We start from the raw sequence: 22507 nt of genomic DNA on the forward strand, positions 1-22507 counted from the left end.
AGATATTTGTATGAGTTGGCCAATTCTAGCTGTAACTCATTTATATTATAGTCATAGAATACTACATGTTTTCATTTTGTGAAGTGCACAGTTTTACATTTCCAAAGAATTTAAATCAAGTTGCCAATCTTTGCACCAGTTTTAAATCTTATCAAGATCTTAGTGAATATTTATGCAGCTTCTTTCAGACAGTACTTCATTATAGACAACTCCTTGTCCACAAGATGACTGACATACAACATGAACAGCAAGGGTCTCAACACATTTCCCTGGGGCATAACCAGTGTTATCGACATCTGATGACTGTCCATACAAGATAACATGCCATGTCCTCCCTACCAAGAAGTCCTCAGTCCAGTCACAATAAGCATAGGTGTGGTAGTGACTCAAATGTTTTTTGGAAACCAAGAAATACTGCATCTACTTGACTGCCTTGATCCAAAGCTTTCCGTATGTCACATGAGAAAAGTATGAGTTGAGTTTCACATAGTCAGTGTTTTCGATCTGGTTGGCAGGGAGGAGGTCATTCTGTTTGAGATACCTCGTTATGTTTGAGATCAGAATATGTTCCAAGTTGATGTCGAGGATATTGGATGGTAGTTTTACGGATCACTTTTACTACCGTTCTTTTAGGTGGGTGTGACCTGTAGTTTCGTCCCACAACTGGGCACAGTATTTTGTTTGAGGTATCTGCAATAGATTATAGTTAGAAGAGGGGCTAACTCTGCTGCAAATTCATTATAGAATCTGATAGGGATTCCAATGGTCCCTGGAGTTCCGTTCAGTTTTAATAATTTCAGCATTGTCTCAACATGACTTATTTCATTCATCATTTCAGAGGTGCGAGGATTAAATCAGGGTAGTTCTCCTGCTTTTTTCTATACAAAAAAATGTTTGAAGTCGGAGTTAAGCATTTCAGTTTTTGTGTTGTTATCCTCAATTTCATTTTCTGTCTTATTTTCTAGGGTCTGGACACTAACTTTCTTGCCACTAACAGCCTTTACATATTACCAAAATTTCTTTGGGTTTTGTGAAAGATCATTGACAACTCGTTTTATTCAGCATTTCTCTACCTATAGTCCTTTGTTTTTTTACACCTGTTATATCCAAAAAATCAACTCGAAAATAAGAACTAACACATAAAAAACGTCATTAACTACCACCACCACCACCACCACCACTGCAACTACTACTACTACTACTACTACTACTACTAAATAATAATAATAATAATAATAATGCCTACAAATTCAGGGACGGGAGAAGGAACTTCATTAAATCTTGTTTATGTGCATATAGACTGACCAACAAAATTGCAACTCTAGAAAGGACGGAAAATAATGAAATTGTACTTATTTGTGGTGTATGGGGTTCAGAATTCAGTACATGAATGTGACACCTCTGGCAGCAACAATGGCTCCCCTCGGCAGAATTCATCAATCACAGGGCTGGCAAGTGGTGGTATGCCAGTCTCTCAGTGACCCACGACCCGGTGTTCTCAGTGGATGAGATATGGAGAGTGTACTGGCCGGGACAGCAGTCGAATACTCTCTGTATCAAAGTAGGACAGGAAAGTACAGGTAACATGCAGTTCTGTGTTATCTCGTTGAAAGAAAATGTCATAGGGCATGCTTTCCATTATATTTTGCGTACATTCCAAACTCAGTAGCACCATTTGAGAGCTTATATCTATTTTGTGCATTCTACCATACGGCTGGGGTCTATGCTTGTTGTGAGGAGACACAAGGAGAATTGTCTGCTGTCCATATACAGCTGGAAGCTGTGTTGGCTACCATCGTTATGCTTCTAGCTAACGCTCAAAGTTGCAGTGACATTGGGGCACTGGTGATGCGACCTGTGATACCTTTGGTGCCATTCAAATCCCCCAGTGACCCAAGTGTCACTGCATCTTCTGATATGCAACTTCTGATTGGTCTGTCCTCATTCGAGAATGGGTGCAGACAATGGTGGGCCCGCGTGTCACTGGGCGGAAGATGAAAGAGGGAGCAGGTCATGTGGCTGGCTCCCTACACCTTTTAACATATATGAGGTGCTGCCCAGTGTTGATGATAACTCTGAGCCAGTATGGGATGCCTCTCCTATTCGGCTAGTGGCTGATTTTCCTGCCCAGTCTGAACAAGTACAGAGGGTTGGTATTCTTGTCATTGGGAGCTCCAATGTTAGATGGATGATGGAGCTCCCTCCCCCACGGAACTAGCAGACATGGCAGGAAAGAATGCCCTTGGGTACTCGGTTTGTTTGTCGGGGGGGTCTCATCCGTGAGATGGAGGAGGCCCTACCAGTGGCTGTTGAACGCACTGGATGCAATTGGCTGCATATAGTGGCACATGTTAGCACAAATAGTGCCTGCTGCTTGGGTTCACAGGGCATCCTTGGCTCCTTTTGGCAGATAGCTGATTTGGTGAAGTCAACTAACATCACATGTGGGGTGCATGCTAAGCCGTCTATTTGTAGCATTGTACACAGTGTTGATCACAGTCCTCTGGTTTGTAGCAGAGTGGAATGTCTAAACCAGTGGCTCAGATGACTCTGTGATGTATTGAATGTGAATCCACTATCGGGTGCAGAATTCTACGATCACCTTAATAGGTCAGGTGTGCACTGCACTGCACACAGGAAGCAGCTACTAGGGTAGCGGAGAATGTGTGGCGTGCATCTGAGGTGTTTATAGGTTAGAAGAACCCTTCCTTGGGATCAAAGATGATTTGCCTGATAAATTAGCCACAGTGTCCTCAGAGGATGTTTGTCTGGAGTTAGAGAACCAACTCCTAAGGGTAACGTCTTAGACCTCCTGGCAACAAACAGACCTGAACTCATTGAATCAGTTAAGTAGATGAAGGTATCAGTGATCATAAGGCTGTGATAGTAACTCTGACACAGGGTCTTACAAAGAATGTTAAGAAAGGTAGCAAGAGTGATAGGATACAAATTTCAGAGTATCTGAGCAGTCTGCATCAGATATTCAGTGATGGGGACAAAGATGTGGAGAACAAATGGAAAAAATTCAAAGTCATCATGCAATAAGTCCAAGACAGGTATGCTCCAAGTAAGGTCGTAAGGGATGGGAAAGACCCACCATGATTTAATAGCCATGCAAACAAAAATTGAACAAAGTGGAAATAGGTGTAAGGAGGGCAATGAGAGAAGCATTGAGTGACTTTGAAAGTAAAACTTTGTCAACCGACCAGAGTAAAATTCCCAAGAGATTTTTGTCATATGTAAAATCAGTAAGTGGGTCAAAATCATCTGTTCATTCACTCAGTGACCATACTGGCACCGAAACGGAAGATAACACAGAGAATGTCAATGTACTGAATTCAGTCTTATGAAATTGTTTCACCATGGAGAATAGTAACACAGTCTCTTCTTTCAATCGTTGTATGAACTTTGAAATGGCAGAAATTGAGATAAATGATCATGAAATAGAAAAACAACCACAGTCAGTCAGTAGTGGAAAGTCATCAGGGCCAGATGAGATACCTATAAGATTTTACAAAGGTTATGTGAAAGACCTTGCACCCCTTCTAGCAATTATGACGTTTTTGGAGAATGAAAATCTCCTCTATAAAAATCAGCATGGATTCCACGAACAGAGATGCTGCAAAACTCAGCTTGCTGTGTTGCTCCATGAGATCCACAGCACCACAGACAATGGCACTCGGGTTGATGCCATGTTTCTTGACTTTAGGAAGGCATTTGGCACTTTCCCCACTGCCACTCAGTAAAAAAAAAGAAGAAGAAGAAGAAGAAGAAGAAGAAGAAGAGTTTATCGAGTATCAGAGCAGATTTGCGACTGGATTCAAGACTTCCTTGCAGACAGAACTCCGTGCATCGCTCTTAATGGAACAAAATTGACAGATGTAAAGGTAATTTCTGGATTATCCCAAGGAAATGTGATAGGCCTATTACTGTTTACAATATATATATGATCTAGTGAAAAGCACTGGATGCTCTTTAAGGCTTTTTGCAGATGACGCGGTTGTCTGTAACGAAGTAGCAATGCCAGAAGATACTAGCAATTCGCAGAATGAACTCCAGTGAATTGATGAATGGTGTAAGCTTGGCAGTTGACACTGAATGTAAATAAATATAACAATCGTACATACATAGGGAAAGAAATTATTATTCTACAGCCACACTATTAATGACAAACCTCGGAAACAGTATCTACCATAAAATATCTAGGAGTAACTATCCAGAGTGATGTTAAGTGGAATGAACAGCCACCCAGTGTGGCCTAGCGGTTCTAGGCGCTTCAGTCCTGGTCGCAAGTTTGAATACTGCTTTGGGCATGGAGGTGTGTGATGTCCTTAGGTTAGTTAGGTTTAAGTAGTTCTAAGTTCTAGGGGACTGATGACCTCAGATGTTAAGTCCCATAATTCATCAATGAAGGAAGTGTCTTATAAGGCACTTGTTCAACCGATTCTTGAGTATTGTCCATCTATCTGGGATCCCTACCACATAGGACTGATAGAAGAGATAGAAAAAATCCAACTAAGAGCAGCGCGTTTCATCATAGAATCATTTAGCCAGCACAAGAGCGTTACGGAGATGTTCAGCAAACTCCATTGGCAGACATTATAAGAGAGGCAATGTACATCACATAGAGATATACTATTGGAATTTTGAGAGAGAACTATCTGGGAAGAGTCGGGCAACATATTACTTCCCCCCCCCCCACCCCCCCCCCCCCCCACCCCCCTCCCCATGAAAGTCTTGTATAATGATCATGAGGGGAAAATTTGAGAAATTAGAGCCAATACAGAGGCTTACCGACAACCATTCTTCCCACTCGCTATTTGTGAGTGGAACAGGGTTGGAGAGCTCAGTTAGCGGTATGAAAAGTACACTCTGCCACACACCATTAGGTGTAGATCTAGATGAAGTGTAAGGGAGTGAAATTGGGGATGAAAATTTGTATGAAATTATTTCATTATGAAAGAACTTTCAAAGCTAAATTTATAACAAATTGTATTTGGCTTCTCTGTTAGGAAAAAAAAAAAAAAAAAAAAAGGATTCGCTGCTTTTGGAAATTCAATCGAAAAGGGGATGAAAATTTTTAAGAAAGTATTTTGTAATATTAAAATTTTTAAAGCTAAATCTACGAAAATTGATATTCCACTTCTCAATTTGATATAAAGAAATATGTAATAGAGGATGAAAGTTTCTATGGAAATATCACCACAAGAATGCAAAGGGCACAATTAACAAAAGCCTTGGACTCCAGTTACCAAAATCGGTATTTGGTCAGAAGCACTTTCAGAAAAGACCTGCTTCTATGGCCTTAATTATCACATTAAGTTTGGAAGGTGTTGCAATTTGTGAAAGTAAAAATTTGATTAAATAAAAAATAAAAAATCATGCAGACCAGCAGACTATACAGGCTATGCAAGTGAAGCAGTGGGTGCTAAGCTAGTTAAATAATAAACATTTGGTGCTCTGTTTGGTGCTATGTTTCCCCTCATAGGGAACTGGAGATTCAACATAGTGTTGCGTCCCAAACATGGGTTTTGTTTGAGGTGGAATGACATGGTTCGTAACAATGGCTTCGATGGCTGGCTGTAATGAGAGGGAGACTTTTGACCTAGCTAAGATGTTACAATCTCTGGTGTGAGAGGTAAAAGGCTGGAAGGTAACCGAAGTAGCTCTCCAGAAACATTTAACAATCTGAGATTTAGTCAGAAATAAAATGAGTAAAACCCAACTGCTCTGGATATGCTTCCACTAAGTGGCCAAGTCTTATAGAGAGACGATGAATGACAAACACCGTTCCATCTGTTCTAAGAAATGTGACCCACATGACTAAACTCAGAGTCCCATGGCTACTGCATGTCTGCCCATCAGCTCCCCTTGCTAACTCTGCAATGAACTCTGTTTTGTCCCAGCTGCATGCCTGCAGCACGTCACATCAGACTACCCCAACTTCTCTCTAGCACTATCTTACTGATCTGCGTCGGAACATCCTACTGCCGAGTTTTGTTCATTTTACCCCTTTGACCCCACCATCTATTGCCATGACATTATGCTGAGGGCCACTTGCCTTCTTATTAGCTGTAAATGTGCACTATTCTTCAGTGCTTCTTCAGAGCCTGGGTGAAGAGGTAGAGACGCCTCTTTTAATATGGTCACACACTGCATCCTAAGCCCTGCATTGGCTTCTCATGATGTAGTGCTGTCCCCACCAGAAGGCCCTTTTTCTTTCTCCTTCTCATCCTATGCTCTCTCTCTAACCAGAAGTGCTGGAAGTGCTGTTTGCTTATTAACTTTAATTCCAGTCCTTATCAAGGAACCTGTTGTCAGAAGTACTTGTAGTTCTCTTTGCATTTATAGCTTACAGCTTTTGGCTAAGTATCAAGCACAACTGCCTATCAGCCTGGCATCGGCCAGCCTGCTTCCAAGTCTGTGGCTCCTCTTGCCACACCTAAAGACATTAATGTTGCCTCTTTTGTTATTAATAGTTGCCCATCTTGTAATTAACAATGTGATTTAGATTTGGCTGTACTCATGGATATAACACCTTCGCCACCAGCAGAATTGGTGCTAATATTCAGAGTAGTGTCAATTGTGAGTCTTTTTTATTTACCTTTGATAAATAAGGCTACAGACTTTACATTAGTTTTGCTTCTTTTACGTATCTTGGTTGAAATGCATTTACATCGACACATTGACATTAACAAATTTACATTAAAACATTGATATTTGACACTAACATCTTGATATTAAACATTAACACTGACACCGACATTTCATTTCATTTCATAATTTACATTTATTAATGCATGGGTACATTTACTTCAATTATTTCGTCAACTTGTACTGTTACTGTTATTTTAACAATTACATTTTACTTCCATGTTTTACAATTTCTTTTCATCTTAACATCTGTTTATAAATGATATTGACTGATCTTGGTCCTTTGCATAACTACATCTTCAGCCTCTCTACTGAGCTATCTCTGAGCCAAACTGATTTTGAGATACTGATTCACAATAGTGTTTCATATGCATATCTTTCCACAACAATCAGTGTCCTCAAAATATTTCCATATACTCTAAAAACATTCTTTATAACATTTGAACTCTACAACAACATATTACTATAACTAGTATGATTAATGTCATGGTGACATATGTACTGCCTAAATAATGTGTAAGATATGTGGATTATTTCAAACCTTCCTCCTGTATCTCGACCATTCTCTGGACATTGTCTAGTCATTTGCCTGTGATTTTTAAATCGTCCAGTTGTGTTACTACATGTTCTAAAGGTAAAACTAAGTTCAACGCTGAAACGTTTTTCTTTTGCTCATTTACAATATAGTAATCAAATTCTAAATTTGTTTATGGTATTATGTCCTTTTTGTTATGTTACTGGTAATCCTTCTTCTTTTGGAGCTACGTATAAACTTTCATTACTGTTTAGATGTATCAAAATGCTTTGATTCAGTGAAACTATTCTTCGCATGCAATCTTCTGGAATTTCTCTCATTGGTTACAATAACTTGCTTCGCACTCCTCATGAGCAGAATGGATAACAATGCAAAGGACTTTCTGCACAGTCATGTTTTCTTACTTAATTCTTTGCAGTTCAGCTACTCCAATGAAAGTTTTGTGTATTGCCTTTTGGACTCATCTATCAGCAAGAACTCGTTTTCTGGCTGTATGTACACATACTTTCCTTTCATTTCAGAAATCTCTCGGTAGTGCAAGTATTTTATACAAATTAAAATTATTGTTATCTATAAGTGGAATGTTGAATACATATCCTAATGTACTTCTGGAAATGAAAACATCTAAGTTAATTGTCCTTAATAGTAAATAACCTGATGATTTAGCTAGAGGAACAGGAAACTTTACATCTTTTAGTTCATCGCATATTAAACTTAAATACTTTACAATCTGGACAGGATTGATTACGTGAGGCTGTAGTATGCTCTTTTGTGCGTTCAGAGTGGCATTTATCATCTGCCTATATTCTTCCTTGATCTGGCCAAATACTGCTGGAAATCTGTTCTGTTATTGTCACAAAGGAAGCTATCGTTTTAAATCCCATGTTGGTTTCTTTCACATATGCTTTCATGAAACGCTCTAGTCTTTCCCTAGTGATCTTTAAGGCACGTTCATTTGAGTCTAACATATAAACAGTCCTGTTCACTCCTACCAATGCAGCCTTTACCACTGCCACTTTCTCTTTTGTCAACCTCAGTAGCCCTCCTGAGTTTCTTTCAACAACATCTATTCTTTTCTTGTAATAGTTGCATCTGCTTCATCTAACATGCCAAAAACCATTTTACTTAGCTGGCCTATGAAGTTAAAGACTCCACTTTTTCTTCTTGTCTCATGCGTTGTCAGTTGCTGTACTAGTTGTTGCAGACCTGCGATTCTCTCTACGTGATGTATTATGTGTTGATCTAATAAACTACACTGTATTAAACCTACATTTAATTGATGTAATGTGTGTCTGCTTCTTTGCCTGCTGTCTTACCATATTGTTCTCCTTTCTGAAACCTTTATTTTATGGAATCCAAATTTACATACGTCACAGTTCTCCAAGTAGTGCTGTACATCTCTGCTTGTCCTACTTTATCATAGTGTAGCCCTGAAGAAGTTGGAAACTGTGTCACTTGAAAGCCATTCAGTACATATTCTGATGCATATATGGTGTATGTTGCTGTCACTATGAGGAGCTGGACAATTCTCCACCTGAGTGCCGTACCTGAAATTTAAAAGAACTGTTTCAGTCTGTTTGCACATACCATTGTTTCTTTTAATTTGTATGGATAAATTCAGAGTATCAACCTTTATTACTTCACATGGCCCTTGTCATTGTGAATATAGCTTTCTAGATTACCTTGTCTTACCGATTCATCGTGAGGTATGTCTCCTACCTTGAATTCTTTTATATTTTGTTCCATATCATACTGTTTTTTGCTAGTTTTCTTACATTTTACTATTGATTCTCTTGCTATTCTGTGTTGCTGTTGAATTTTCACCTTTAAACTAGTGACATATGATTCATAATCATAACTTACCTGCGTTGATTTTGTTGCAATACTCCTGGCATATTTACTTTCCTCCCATACAGTAATTCAAATGGGGTGTGCCCTGTGCTGCTTTGTGGTGTACTGTTAAATATGAAAATTGCATACGGTACCCACTTGTTCCATGAACTTTGTCACAGGTATGTGACAATGTGTCTTAGATATTCAGCGTGTGTTCCATGTCTTCTTTCTAAAGCACTTTTAGATTCTGGGTGGTAAGCTTAATATTTAACACTTTACACAATCTTTTAAAAACATCACTTAAGATATTTGACCCTTGGTTTGTTAAATGAACTGATGGAATTCCAAATCTTAATATTATGTGTTCTACAAATGCTTCAGCTAATGTTTCGGTATCTCACCTTTCAATTTCTAGAGTAGACCCTGCTAGAGTAAATTTGCTTAATTTTTCCTGAAATGGTAACATGTACCTCTTATCTGAGTACCTACAATGTCCATAGTACATTTCCCAAACACAGTCTCAGCTGTGTCAGTAATTTCTAAAGGCATTCTTGTTTTTGCTTGTGTGTGCCTATTTTTCTGGCAGGATGGCACTTTCGAATATAATCTTAAATATCGTGCTTCATCCCGCACCACTGCTTGTAAGTGTTTATTCTTTCTAATGTCCTATGCATTCTGTGGTGCACTCCCAAGGGATTTCTTTCAATATGTTCATTCTCCTCAAAACTAATTTCCTCTTTGCTATCTGTTTCCTTTTCTATTTCTGGCGACAGTTGTGCTTGTCTCACATTCACGGGATTACCTTCCCCACTCATTCTTACTACAGACATCTCCTCTGTCTCCACATGCTGTTTCGTATTTATCTTCCTTCCCCTCTGGCCTTATTCTGCTCAGAGCATCTGCATTACTGTTTAACCTTCTTGATTTCAGTTGTATTCTTCGAGTTTCAGTGTCCACTTCAGGAGTCTCGAACTCGGATCCATTACAGTGAATATCCAAGTTAATGTCTTAAGGTCGGTTACCACTGTGAACCTTTGTACATATATCACAGGCAGAACTATTTCACTGTATATGCTATAGCCAACAATTCCTTTTCAGTAGTGCTATAGTTTAGTTCCGCATAGTCTAACTTGACCTTATGCCCTGTTAGGAAGTCTCTGCATATCAATGCATCATATGGAATGTCTAATCCTGACCTACACACATGAAACTTCTGACCAACTTTTCAAGCACTTTCAAGACTTAAATGTATTTTCACTGTACCTATTGTACTTACTGCTTCACTTGTTACGCCTTTCAACCAAAGCCTTTCTGCTTCATTGACTCTAATTTCTCTCTTAACTGGCATACTTGTTCTCTTTAACAAACACAACTGTGCTTCTGTATCTCTCAATAACTGTACACAATATAATACGAGACCATCATCCTCTGTTGCACAGTCTATTACCCTAACTGTGGGCTTGCTTACTGCGATAGTGCCCAAATGTGCGACCTTGCTGCCCTTTAATTTCCCTGTACCACTAAGCCTCTTTTATTTGATACTTGCACCCTGTCTTTTCTTCAGGCAGGGCACTATGTGACAGTCCTTAGCATAATGACCTTGCTGCTTACACTTGAAACATGCTACATCTTGTACTCGCATGCACAGGTTGCCACAATTACGCGGTAGGTTGCATTGTGGACACCTCCATTCCTGTAAACCTCCATTGGTTTCTCTGCAATTTCCCCAAAATTCTCTGATATCTATAGGAGTTACTTTCCTCAGTCTTGCCTGACATTCAGTGTCAGTGTGACCTTGCTGGTCACACCTGTAACAAAAATTGGTAAACTCTTTACTGGTCATTATTTGTACTCTCCCCTCCGGCATATTCTTTCTACATTTACTTGCAATATGACCTCTCCAACTGCATGTAAAACATTCCAAGTTCTTAATTTCTTTTGAGCCCTTTACCATTCTCCTTCTACAGTTAAACATTAGCCTTCGTGTCAGGCCACTCTCTTTCATTGATAATATCAACTTTCCTCTTACAGTGCTAAGTCCAATGCCACTGCCAAACCGATTTCATCTCCTTGGCTTCAAAATATTGTTTGAATTCTGTTATTACTTAGACCCTGAATGAATCAAGCTCTCCCAATGAATCTACCAACTCTGTGGCACCTTTCACATTATCCCGACTTGTGACCCGACTTTCGGCTTCCTGGAAATCTTTTTGCATTTCATCAATTCTGCTTACCCACAATGAGATTGGTTCACCTCATCTTTGCCTTGCTTGAAATATTTTACACACATAGTAGTCTATAGTTTGTTTACTTGCATAATTTTCTTCCAGGACACACTTTACTTCTTCGCATGTACCAGTTCTTTCGCACACTTGCAGTCTTGACCTGGCCTCACTGATTATTTTAGCTTTAAAAAATTTCAGTAATGTTTCATGATCCTCTGTCTTAACTAGATTGAATGCCACATCCACATTCTCGATAAACTCCCTAAGGTCTCTCTTGTTTCCTTCGAACATTTTTGAAATGATACACAAAGCCGCCTTAACTGACATTCTACCACTATTGCTGGATGAAGAAATTTCATTACTTTGGGGCAGTTTATCAAATTTAACAGTCCTAATACTTTAAAGATACAATATAATTATAAAAAGTTTTGATAGGTACTGCTTTTTTTGTAGTGCATAGTGTTGTACAGTGCTGTGTCGCTCGGTGCTCATGTGTTGTCCGTGTGCCTGCGATGTTACGATGTGTTGGCTGGTGTCCTGCATGGTTGCACCGATCCCATAGCTTGTCTTGGCTGCCATTGCTACTATGCCCGCTTCTCTTGCATCTGCCACTACAGAGCCTGGACCCTTGGTTTCAAACCCACAAACCTCTGGCTGCTCAGGCCCCCTGTGCCTTATGGATCTGCACTATGCTGTCGTAGCCCTGCAATGCTCGGACTTCTTCTTGGACTCTGCTGTTGTTGAAAATTGCGAGTTGCCACAACTTTGTGCAGGTTTCCACAGTCACTGTAGCAATGCCTACTGTTTTCCATCAGTGGATCCTACCTCCTAAATGCCTAAGTGCCTGTGTGGTACCCCACACATTGTGCCAAAATTTGTTTATGTCACAGAGTGACATGGCTTGTAACAATGCCTTAGCGCTGAGAGGGACACTTTTGGCCTAGCTAAGATGTTACAGTCTCTGGCGTCAAAGGTAAAAGGCTGGGAGGTAACTGAAGTAACTCTCCAGAAATGTTTAACAATCTGAGATTTATTCAGAAATACAATGAGTAAATCCTCTGGACGAGATGCTTCCACTAAGCGGTCAAGTCTGGTATAGAGATGGTGGATGACAAACACTGTTCTGTATGTTCTAAGAAATGTGACCCACATGACTCAACTCAGAATCTCATGGCTACTGCCTATTTGCCCATGAGCTCCTGATGCTAACTCTAAAATGAATTCTGGTTCACCCAGCTGCCTGCCTGCAGCACCTCACGTCATACACCCTCAACTTCTCTCTAGCACTCTCCTACTGATCTCTTCTCCCTCGAAGCATCCTGCTGCCAATTTTTGTTCAATTTTCCCCTTTGACCCCACCACTTATTGCCATGCTGGAATGTTGATTGGCTTCTCATGATGTGGTGCTGTCACCACTAGAAGGCCATCTTTCTTCCTCCCTCTTGTCCCTCACTCTCTCTCTCTCTAACCAGAATTGCTGTTTGCCTATCAGCTTTAATTCCAATCCTAATCAAGGACCGCGTTGCCAGAAGTACACACAGCCCTATTTGTGAATTTATAGTGTATAGGTTTTAGCTTGTTGTCAAGCATGTCACTGTGGTCAGCCAGCCTGCTTCCAGGTCTGTGGCTCCTCTTGCCATGCCTAAAGACATTACTGTTGCCTGTTTTGTTATTAACAGTTGCCCATTTTGTTATTAGCAATGCAGTTCAGACTTGGCTTGACTCATGGATGTAACAGTAGGGGTCTACAGCTTCCAAACGTGGCTGTGGTAATATCTGCTATCCAAGTTACCTGCTTTAGAAACCTGAATTGATTGTGTTGTGTACCCAGTGGCACACCATACCATTCTGCCAAGTGCTGGGCCTGTATGATGATGACAAATGCCATCTGACAACATTTGTTCTTCTTGTAGCCTCCACACATGGATGCATTTGGTCACTGTGATGTTGTACACAGAACTGGAACTTGTCTGAAAAGACAATGTGGGGCTCTTCCTGCTTGCAGTGTTTCATTGAGCTCACTACTGTCAGTGTGCTTGTCTCTGCTGCCATGTAAGGAAAGCCGCAGGACTGGTCACTGTGTTGACAGTCTGTGGTGCTTCAGAAATTGTTGCACTGTCCATATGGATACATGCCGAGCTGCAAAACAGCCCATTTCCTAAGTCAAGGTACGTGTTGTGGCTGAGCAAACAGTATGGCTGTGTTCTTGGTGCTAGTTGTGCAGGGCCACTGAAATCCTGCACAATGTCGAGTATGACCCTCCTAAACCCACTGATTCCATATTCTTATGACAGTCATGGAGTCCTGACCAATGTGAGCAACAGTATCATGGAATGATAAATCACAATCTCAATAGAGCACAATCCTGCTACTCTCCAATTCTAATTTGTGCTGGTATGCACTTTTCCTCCTTATGTGAGATATAACACAATCTTGTCCCAAACAACCAGCATTCAGATGTGATTTCTGAATGAGAATGACAATGAGATTCTTTCATTGTATAAAGAATGTAGATAGCATTACTCCTCTCTACTTTGTAAGGTTGTGATGAAATGCTAATCATTTGCATATCCAAGCATTGTAGTGTAACCTGATGGTCAAAGGTGGTCATGTTCTGTATTAACTTGGTGTAACATAAGTGAGTGGGGGAAGAGGGGGGGGGGGGAGGGAGATGCTGCAGACAATATATGGACACATGGTGGCCAAAATCTGCAACAAAATATGAAAATTGTCATTGGCTGTGGATGATGAGTGGTGCTTTGTTGGTATCTGTGAAAGTGGGGTGAACTCCTCAGAGCAAGAGGGTCACTGACATTGTCAAGGGCCAGAACAAATTAAGACTGTCTTTGAACTGACTTATTTTGATGGTAGACTTTGCCTGAAATGTGTCAAAATGTATTGAGTTTCGTAATTGTCAGTATGTTATTAAAAAATGGGTCTGATGTTTGTTTGACTTGAGTTGTTCAGATGTAGAAGAATCATTGAAGAAAGAAGTAAACTGATTATTTCAGCAGTGCTAAATAGTGAAGAGATTTCTTTCAGCACCATCCTGCAGGAAGATGAAGACCAATGAAATCATTTTCACATATGGCTGTAGTACAGAATAGCTGGACCGCAGGAACTTTCAGGATGATGACCATAATTATGCACAAGAATTAGCAAAAAGATAACATTGACTTTGAGTGACGGATCCAACATGGATGTAAATGCATAAATATTATTATTTTGATGGGTAATATAACTTTATTCTTAATTCCTATTGGACTCAAAATAAATGTAATTTTTGTTGTCTTCACTGTATCTTATAGGTAGACAAGTTAAATGCCCTCAACTGTGAAATATCATCTGGGACAACAGCACTTATTGCACTTGTGCACGCTGGCAAACTTTATGTGGCGAATGTAGGAGATAGCCGTGCTCTGTTATGCCGAACAGATGGCAATGGTGTGCTGCGTGTTGTACAACTGAGTGCTGACCACGATTTGCGGAATGAAGATGAATTGTTGCGACTTAAAAGGCTGGGACTTGATGTTGACCGCATAAGACAAGGTTTGTTTGAATTTAAACTGAACCTTCTTCTTATACTGCCATAATACATAAAAGTGATACCTCGGACAAAATAAAAATATGCCATCTCCAGCACTGTGCTTAGGAGAGTTCTTCTGTACTGTTGAATGAGGAAATAATGACTGTTTATATAGCCCATACATGGCGTATCACCTCTTCTCTAGAGCTTGTTTCATATTTGAAACATGTATGAAAAGAATATAACCATTTTACAGTATATCTCAACAGGGCCCTTTTAATCTATTCACAAGCATTTCATTGATGTTTCACAGATTCCTCATGTAAGATTACTCAGATTTTTCTGAACTCCGTAGACTGACCTGGCTGACAACTTCACTATCATGCTTCAGAATTACTTTAAAATTTTCGTTTTTCTTGATGACGGGAGTCTCAGATTTCATTATTTAACTTTTGTTTCTATTTGCATCTTTTTTTCCACTAATTTATCTCCTATCTTAATCTTCTTGCTTATCAAGCTCTCATTATCGGTGGTGATGTGGAATTCAAATGTCAGGTGTTGTTTTCTGTACTGTATGTATTTTCTGATCTCCCCCCCCCCCCCCCCCCCCCGTCCATCTCTCTCTCTCTCTCTCTCTCTCTCTCTCTCTCTCTCTCTCTCTCTCTCTCTCTGTGTGTGTGTGTGTGTGTGTGTGTGTGTGTGTGTTTTTTGCAGTTTCTCCTTGTCTGGCAGTTGGCGAACAGATGCCGCTAGCATAACACAAGGTTTTGTTAGTATAGCATCTGTTTTCATTTTTAATGTATTTTATTAAGAAGGTAGCTTACAGTTTTTCTGCTCATTTGTGAAAATGGTGGAAATTACATTTCTTCTGTGATGGGGTCATATCATCATAGAGCACTACATTTTTGCCTTGTAGTTGACTCTTTTAGTAGACAAGAAGGACAATTAAATTGGGGACTTCTTCCTAAATATATCTTCAATGTTTGCTGTGTTATGACGGTGTGTCATAAACCTTCGGTCAATTTCTATTTTCAAAAATGTGTGTTTATTACTGGTATTTTGTTACACATTAGAGTTACTGCAGTGTGAAACTGTATTTAGGATCCCGTTTGGGTAACCAAGAAAATACACGATGCCTGGGTAATTATCTAGTGAAAGGTGGCTACAAGGAATTCGAAGAGTTGGCCTGTGCAGTGGCAGAACCAGTGATAGCTGTGCCAGAAATCCATGGAGGAATAGTTCTGGATGAATCATGCAGGTAGGTTTAATTTGATTCACTTATATCAGTTTTTTCTGATAATGTTGCCCCTTAAGGCAGAAGACTCAGCAAGCTAAAGGCATGAAAGTGCAGAACCAATGGAAAAGAGGGGGCTTGCACAGGATAGACTAGTAAGGACAACTGCATCAAACAAGTCTTTGGACTGAAGACTACAAAAACAAGGGACTAAACCATTGGGAAGTTCTAAGGAGCTTATGTAAAATGGCTGTAGGAAAAATGTGAGGAAGTTGAAAAGGAAATGGTCATCAACAGGACAGATTCAACATACAGAAAAGTCTAAATAGTGTGAAATTTAAAGGAAAGGTCAACTTCAAGAATGCAAAAGCAGCGGTGAGAGCAAATAGGTGGAAAAGGGAGGGGGGGGGGGGAGGAGTTTTATATTTTATTACTGATGTGATATAAGAAGAAATGGGTATCAGTTTGTTCGGAGAACATATTTGACCCAGTAGTGTAGGTGGAGTTTCACTGAGTGTTGGAGGACTTGCAATGAAACAAGGCAGAAGGTATAGATAATACTCTTTCTGAATTTCTAAAATCATTGGGGGAAGTGGCAGCCAAATGATTACACAAGTTAGAGTGAAGAATGTATTATGCTAGGGACAAAGCACCAAACTTGAGAAAATATAATGTAATTGGATAGATAAAAAATATACTCATCAAGTGGTGGGAGAACACACTCATAAAAGAAGGTTATAATTACGCAAGTGTTTGGAGCCAGTGGCTCCTTCTTCCAGCAGAAGGGTTGAAGGGGAAGGAAAAGGGGGAACTTCTCTTTCTTTCTCTTCACACCTCTTCCTTCCCCTTCAACCTTTCTGCCAGAAGAAGGAGCCACTGGCTGCGAAAGCTTGCATAATTATAATCTCCTTTTATGTGTGTGTCTGCTGCCACATGGTGAGTGGATTTTTTATCCATCCAATTACATTGTATTGCAAATATTGACTGCTTTTGGTGTTATAAACTTTGAGAAAAAACTTCATCCAAAGAGTCACAAAGCTAGGAAGATAAATACAAAAACTGTCACTCAGTCAACACCTTATGAACCCAACTTGCTGACAAAAATAACATATAGAAGAATGAAAAAGAAATTAAGGATCTGTTATATGATGATTGGTTTAGCTTTAAAGACATTGCACTTGGTAATAGTGGAGACAGGACTTAAGAAAAATCAAGATGTCTTCATAGGATTTATTAATGTATTAGTGTTTGATATTGGAGAATTGTGGAAGATGCTTGAAATTTTCAGAAAATTTGATATTAGCTGTGGAGAAAGATGGGTAATGTACAGTATATATAGAAATCAAGAGGGAACAATAAGAATGGAAGACCAAGAGAGAATTGTGTGAATTAAAAAGGGCAGAAGGTGGCAATGTAGCCTTTCTCCCCTTCTGTGCAACCTATACATTGAAGAATTAATGACAGAAATAAACTAAAGGTTGAGGAGTGGGGTTAGAATTCAAGGTGAAAGGGTATCAGTGACAACACTTGCATGTGAAATTGCTATCCTCCATAAAAATGAGGAAGAATTACAGCACCTGTTAATTGGGATGAACATTCTAAAGAACATAGAATATTGAATAAGATGAAACCAGAGAAAGATAAAAATAATGAGTAGTAGTAGTTATGAGGTTAACATTATGTTGCAACACATCCTTCGGTCCTGTAATCCTTCTAGTCTTGATCTCTGCTAGCCCCTGCCCCACACTCACCTTCACCTGTGCTCCATGGCTCTAACCTCACTCATCCTACACCCACACCCTGTTCCCCCATCTCCCCTTCCTCTGTTCTACCTCCCTCTCCAAATCCACTTCTCAACATCATAGTGTGTTTGAATGCATTTTTCGCTGTTTGTATACATCTTTCCCCTGCCTGTTACCAACACAAGCTCACTGGTGCCAGTCCTGTCCTTGCAACTCTTGCCTCTCCTTCCCAGTTGTCAGCCACTCTTCCCAAACCCTCCAATCGACATAACCTGTCCCCTGAGTTGAGCTGCAGTGCTGACATGATGTAACCTAGCCACCGATGCATATGCTTTGGGAAGCTAGCAAAGTTTTCAGTCTTGTTTATGTGGTTTTTGATGACACAGTGCCTCTGTTATTTATTGTACTTTCATCAGCACATTTTAGTATGAATAAAATTAACAATTTTACTTTTAATATGACTGGGAGGGTTTGGTTGATATCTTAATTGGATTTAAATTTTGTGCATTTTTATTATTTTAATCATTTTGACTTTATTTTTTCCTTTGTGATTCTCTGTTTCCTACAATTAGAGTACCACTTAATTGCAATTCGAGTAATACTTTTCAGTAATACATAAGAGTAGATGTCACTTTTATTTTTGTTTATTCTTAGTTGTGAGGCTTTGTGTAAAGATTTTTATTTGCTCTACATTTAATTGAAATAATTGTGTTATCTGTTCAAGGTTTCTTCTGTTGATGTCAGATGGGTTATATAAATCCCTTGAAGAAGCAACAGGAACGGATCAAGTTAATAAAGAAATTGCTCAAATGGCTGTTGAACAGGTATATTATCAACATTTACTGTGATCTTGTACATATTCAAATTCAGTTATTTTTTGCTTATTTTTGTTAGTCTTTAAATTATTAAATCATGTGTGTAATAAAGTTAATGTTAAATAAAACTGAGAAGGCACAAAGAGCGGTGCCAACAGTATTGATTTAACTGAATATCTACATCTACAAATATACTCTGCCACCCACTGCCAGATGTAAATGTAGACTACTCTGATATATCATGTGTGTTTGCATAGATTCCCATATGCACATGCACTTAATTCCAGGAAATACTTCAAGGGAATGAAAGAAACAAATGTTAATGTTAATTAAAGTGAGGGGTTTTCAGCATTTTATGTACATTTTTGGAAAAGCTTTGTCATTAAGGAAACATGTCACTTAAGCTGTATATAGCCGTATCAATATCATATGTTCCCACTCATTGTAAATACAATATGTAATTGCATCTGTCAACATTGTTCAGGATAGTCTAATACCATACTGGAGAAAAATGCTTATTGCTATCCCCTTATATTAATTGTAAATAATTAGTTATCGTTTTCTAAAACATTTATGATTTTTTTTTTTTCACAGTTCCGTATTCAGTCAACACTGACTGGTGTAGCACAGGCAGTTGTGGACAAGATTGTCAGAATTCACCATGATGTTTATATGAGTGGCTCTACAGCTTCAAATGGACAGTCAAGAGTTGGTGGCAAGAGAGATGATATCACACTACTTGTCAGAAACTTTAATTTTCCTCTTCCAAATGCATTAAGTTCACCAACAAATGCTGTTGTTCGTTTCAATCCAGTTGTTACTACAGTACCGATGCCCTCATTTGGCGTGTGTGAGGAAACAACAACAAATGAAAATTCACTAACTGATGCAACAGAGACAACAGATGACCAGCAGAATGATACCTCCACCACCGAATCATCTGATGTATTTCCTCCAACTCGAAATCCACCAGACAGGAGACGACGTATAAAGCCATATGTTGACTTCTCTGATTTTTATAAAAATGTTGAAAAAGCACGTCAGGAAGGTGCTCTACCACCAGACATAGAGCTATAATTTCTTATTGTCATCCTACAACTCACATATACATTATAAAATATTTTTGTAGAACATTTACCTGAATGTATATTACATGTATTAAATGGATATGTTCACTTTATAGTGTTCAAGCATAGCACCAAATACCCTCATATAATAGATAACAGATAACGTTATAAATACTGTGTACTTGGTGCTCCACAGCTTAATGAGTATTTGTTAAAAGACATCATGCTGTACACAGTGAGCTGGATGTAAAAATAATTAGTTGTCAGACAGTTTACCGGACATGTAGCCCATTACCAGTGGTATATTAGGTATGTTCATGTCAAATAACATACTTGTCAAGTATGAAATCCTTGTGATGTTAAAATTGATGTGGATCTTTGTGGTACAAAAGTTGTGCTGCATATGTATTATAGCTGTCAAATGACAAGTGGCAACACTTCTTGGTCTTAGTAGACACTACTGTCTTAGTGATGAAAACATGGAACTGGTGATCAGGCATGACCAAGAGGTGTGGCGTATTAGTGTTTTACAAAAATAACATGTACACCTGACAGCCTGTGTCCCACAGATATCCACATCATTTTTAACATAATAAAGATGTTATACTTGACGCACATGTCAGTTGATATAGATGTACGCAATATATGCAACTGTTGGGCTATGTACCCGATAATGGTCTGGAAACTAAATATTTTTTGATGCAGCTCATGGTTGCGAGGAAAATGTGTTTTAAAAAAATGTATATGCAGTCCTAAAATAATCAACCATCACTTGTCTTGAAGCTGAAAAATTTGTGTTCCTCAAAGTGGAGGACAGTTTTTCAATCCTGCATTATTGCACCATCCATCTCACGACTGAAGCATCTCCAGCTGACAGCCTTCCAGTAGTGAAACTAAGATTATTTTATGTCCCTGGTACTTGTCACACAAACTGCAAGTCATATTTGGATGGCACTCTATAGCCTGTTTTATAGGAGGACAATGCATGTGCTATTGACTCGCTCCCTGTCCAACATGTTATCAACAGTGAAATATTAATTTGTGCTGCTCTGTCAGTGACTTTCACAATATGTACCGGATTCCTGGCATAAAACAATTCCTAACTGAGCAGTGTGTGTATAATGTAGTATATCGATCATCCATTTGTCACAATGAAAACATGACAACAGCCTTTATTTACAGACATTTTTATTTGAAACAGATTTCATGAAGCCAACAAACAGTCTGCAGAAATGAGAAGCAGTACCATCAGCTGACTGAGCACTTTCATCCAAGTCCACTTGAGTTCAATTGTCTCATGTGTTAAAGCTGGTAGTAACTTTGGGCACCTGGAGATAATATGAAATGTGGTTGAGCAGTGGGAGACTAGCTTAAGTAATGTAGAATAATGCTCAAAATGTCCATGATATTGACACAGATATCTCATGGGTATCATCACATACAGTGCTATGGTGGGTTTATTGGGAGAGACAAATAGTTCATTCTGCGAGGAGTTTGCATGAGAATTGCAGCCGAAAGATGATCATGATACACTGGGAAATATAACAGTTGTCTCTACAGGTGTCAAAAAATTGTCTTTGATTGATTATTTCAATTAAAAAGTTATCTTTCTGTGAAACAAGAATTTCTGAAGGACATCAGTGTTGCTCTTTTGTGACACATTTTCACATGAAAATTCAGGAGATAATTGTATCAAATGGATGTTTGGAGCATGTTTCATGCAAAATACTGTAGGTGAGTCATACTAACAAAGTGACTCCAATCACACTGGGAAAAGGACACCATCAGTAGCTGTGGAGAATTGGAAAGTTGCTCTTTGTGCAGAAACACCATAATTCAGTTTGCTTGCAAATAATTTACTTGTATATCTACAAACATACTCCTCAAGCCACAGTACGGTGCCTGATGGAGGGCACGCTTTACTGCATCTAGTCATTTCCTTACCTGTTCCACTCACAGACAGAGCGAGGGTAAAATGACTGTGTATATATCTCTGTACGGGCCCTAATTTCTCATATCTTATCTTTGTGGTGCCTATGGGAAATGTACGTTGGCAGCAACAGGATCGTTCTGCAGTCAGCTTCAAAGCCAGTTGTCTGAACTTTCCCAGAAGCGTTCTTCAAAATGAGTGTCGTCTTCCCTCCAGGGATTCCCACTTGAATTCCTGAAACAAATCCACAACAATTGCTTGCTGATCAGACCTACCAGTAACAAATCTATCAGCTTGCCTCTGGATTGCTTCGAAGTCTTGTTTCAACCTGACCTGGTGCGGATCCCAAACACTTAATCAGTACTCAAGAATAGGTCACACTAGTATCCTCTGTGTAGCCACCTTTATAGATGAACCATGCTTTCCTAAAATTCTCACCATAAACTGAAGTCAACAATTTGCCTTCCTTACCACAATTCTCACATGCTTGTTACATTTCATATCGCTTTCCAACGTTATGCCCAGATATTGACTGTGTCAAGTAGGACACTACTAACACTGTAGACGAACATTAGGGGTTTGTTTTCACTACTCATCTGCATTAAATTACATTTTTTACATAAAGAGCCAGCTACCACTCATCACACCAACTAGATATTTTGTCTATGTTATCTTGTATCAATGTACAGTCACTTATCTCTGACATCTTCCTGTACACCACAGCATCAAGAGCAAAAAACCACAGATTGCTGCCCACCCTGTCTGTCTGATCATTTATGTGTATAGGAAATACACACTTGCTTGGGACACTCCTGATGTTACCCCTGTCTGATTAACAATTGCCATCAAGGACATCATACAGGGTTCTACTACTTAAGAAGTCTTCGATCCAGTAACATATCTGGGAGCCTATTCTGTATGCATGTACCTTTGTTAACAGTCTGCA

The 22507-nt window shown here is 39.2% G+C and overlaps 1 protein-coding gene across 2 annotated transcripts in view; it reads left to right on the forward strand.

Moving 5' to 3' along the window:
* LOC126473863 (TGF-beta-activated kinase 1 and MAP3K7-binding protein 1-like) overlaps positions 1-19742 on the forward strand; it is a 100228-nt gene extending 80486 nt beyond the window's left edge. For both annotated transcript variants that reach the window (XM_050101192.1, XM_050101191.1), the window contains exons 5-8: positions 14556-14796; positions 15875-16031; positions 18474-18573; positions 19159-19742. In XM_050101192.1, coding sequence (XP_049957149.1) covers positions 14556-14796; positions 15875-16031; positions 18474-18573; positions 19159-19641 — 981 coding nt within the window. In that variant the 3' untranslated portion in view covers positions 19642-19742. The remainder of the gene's footprint in view (positions 1-14555; positions 14797-15874; positions 16032-18473; positions 18574-19158) is intronic.
* Positions 19743-22507: the final 2765 nt, after the last annotated feature.

This window comes from Schistocerca serialis, chromosome 4 (genome assembly GCF_023864345.2).
Source record: "Schistocerca serialis cubense isolate TAMUIC-IGC-003099 chromosome 4, iqSchSeri2.2, whole genome shotgun sequence".
In the NCBI taxonomy this organism is placed as follows: domain Eukaryota; kingdom Metazoa; phylum Arthropoda; class Insecta; order Orthoptera; family Acrididae; genus Schistocerca; species Schistocerca serialis.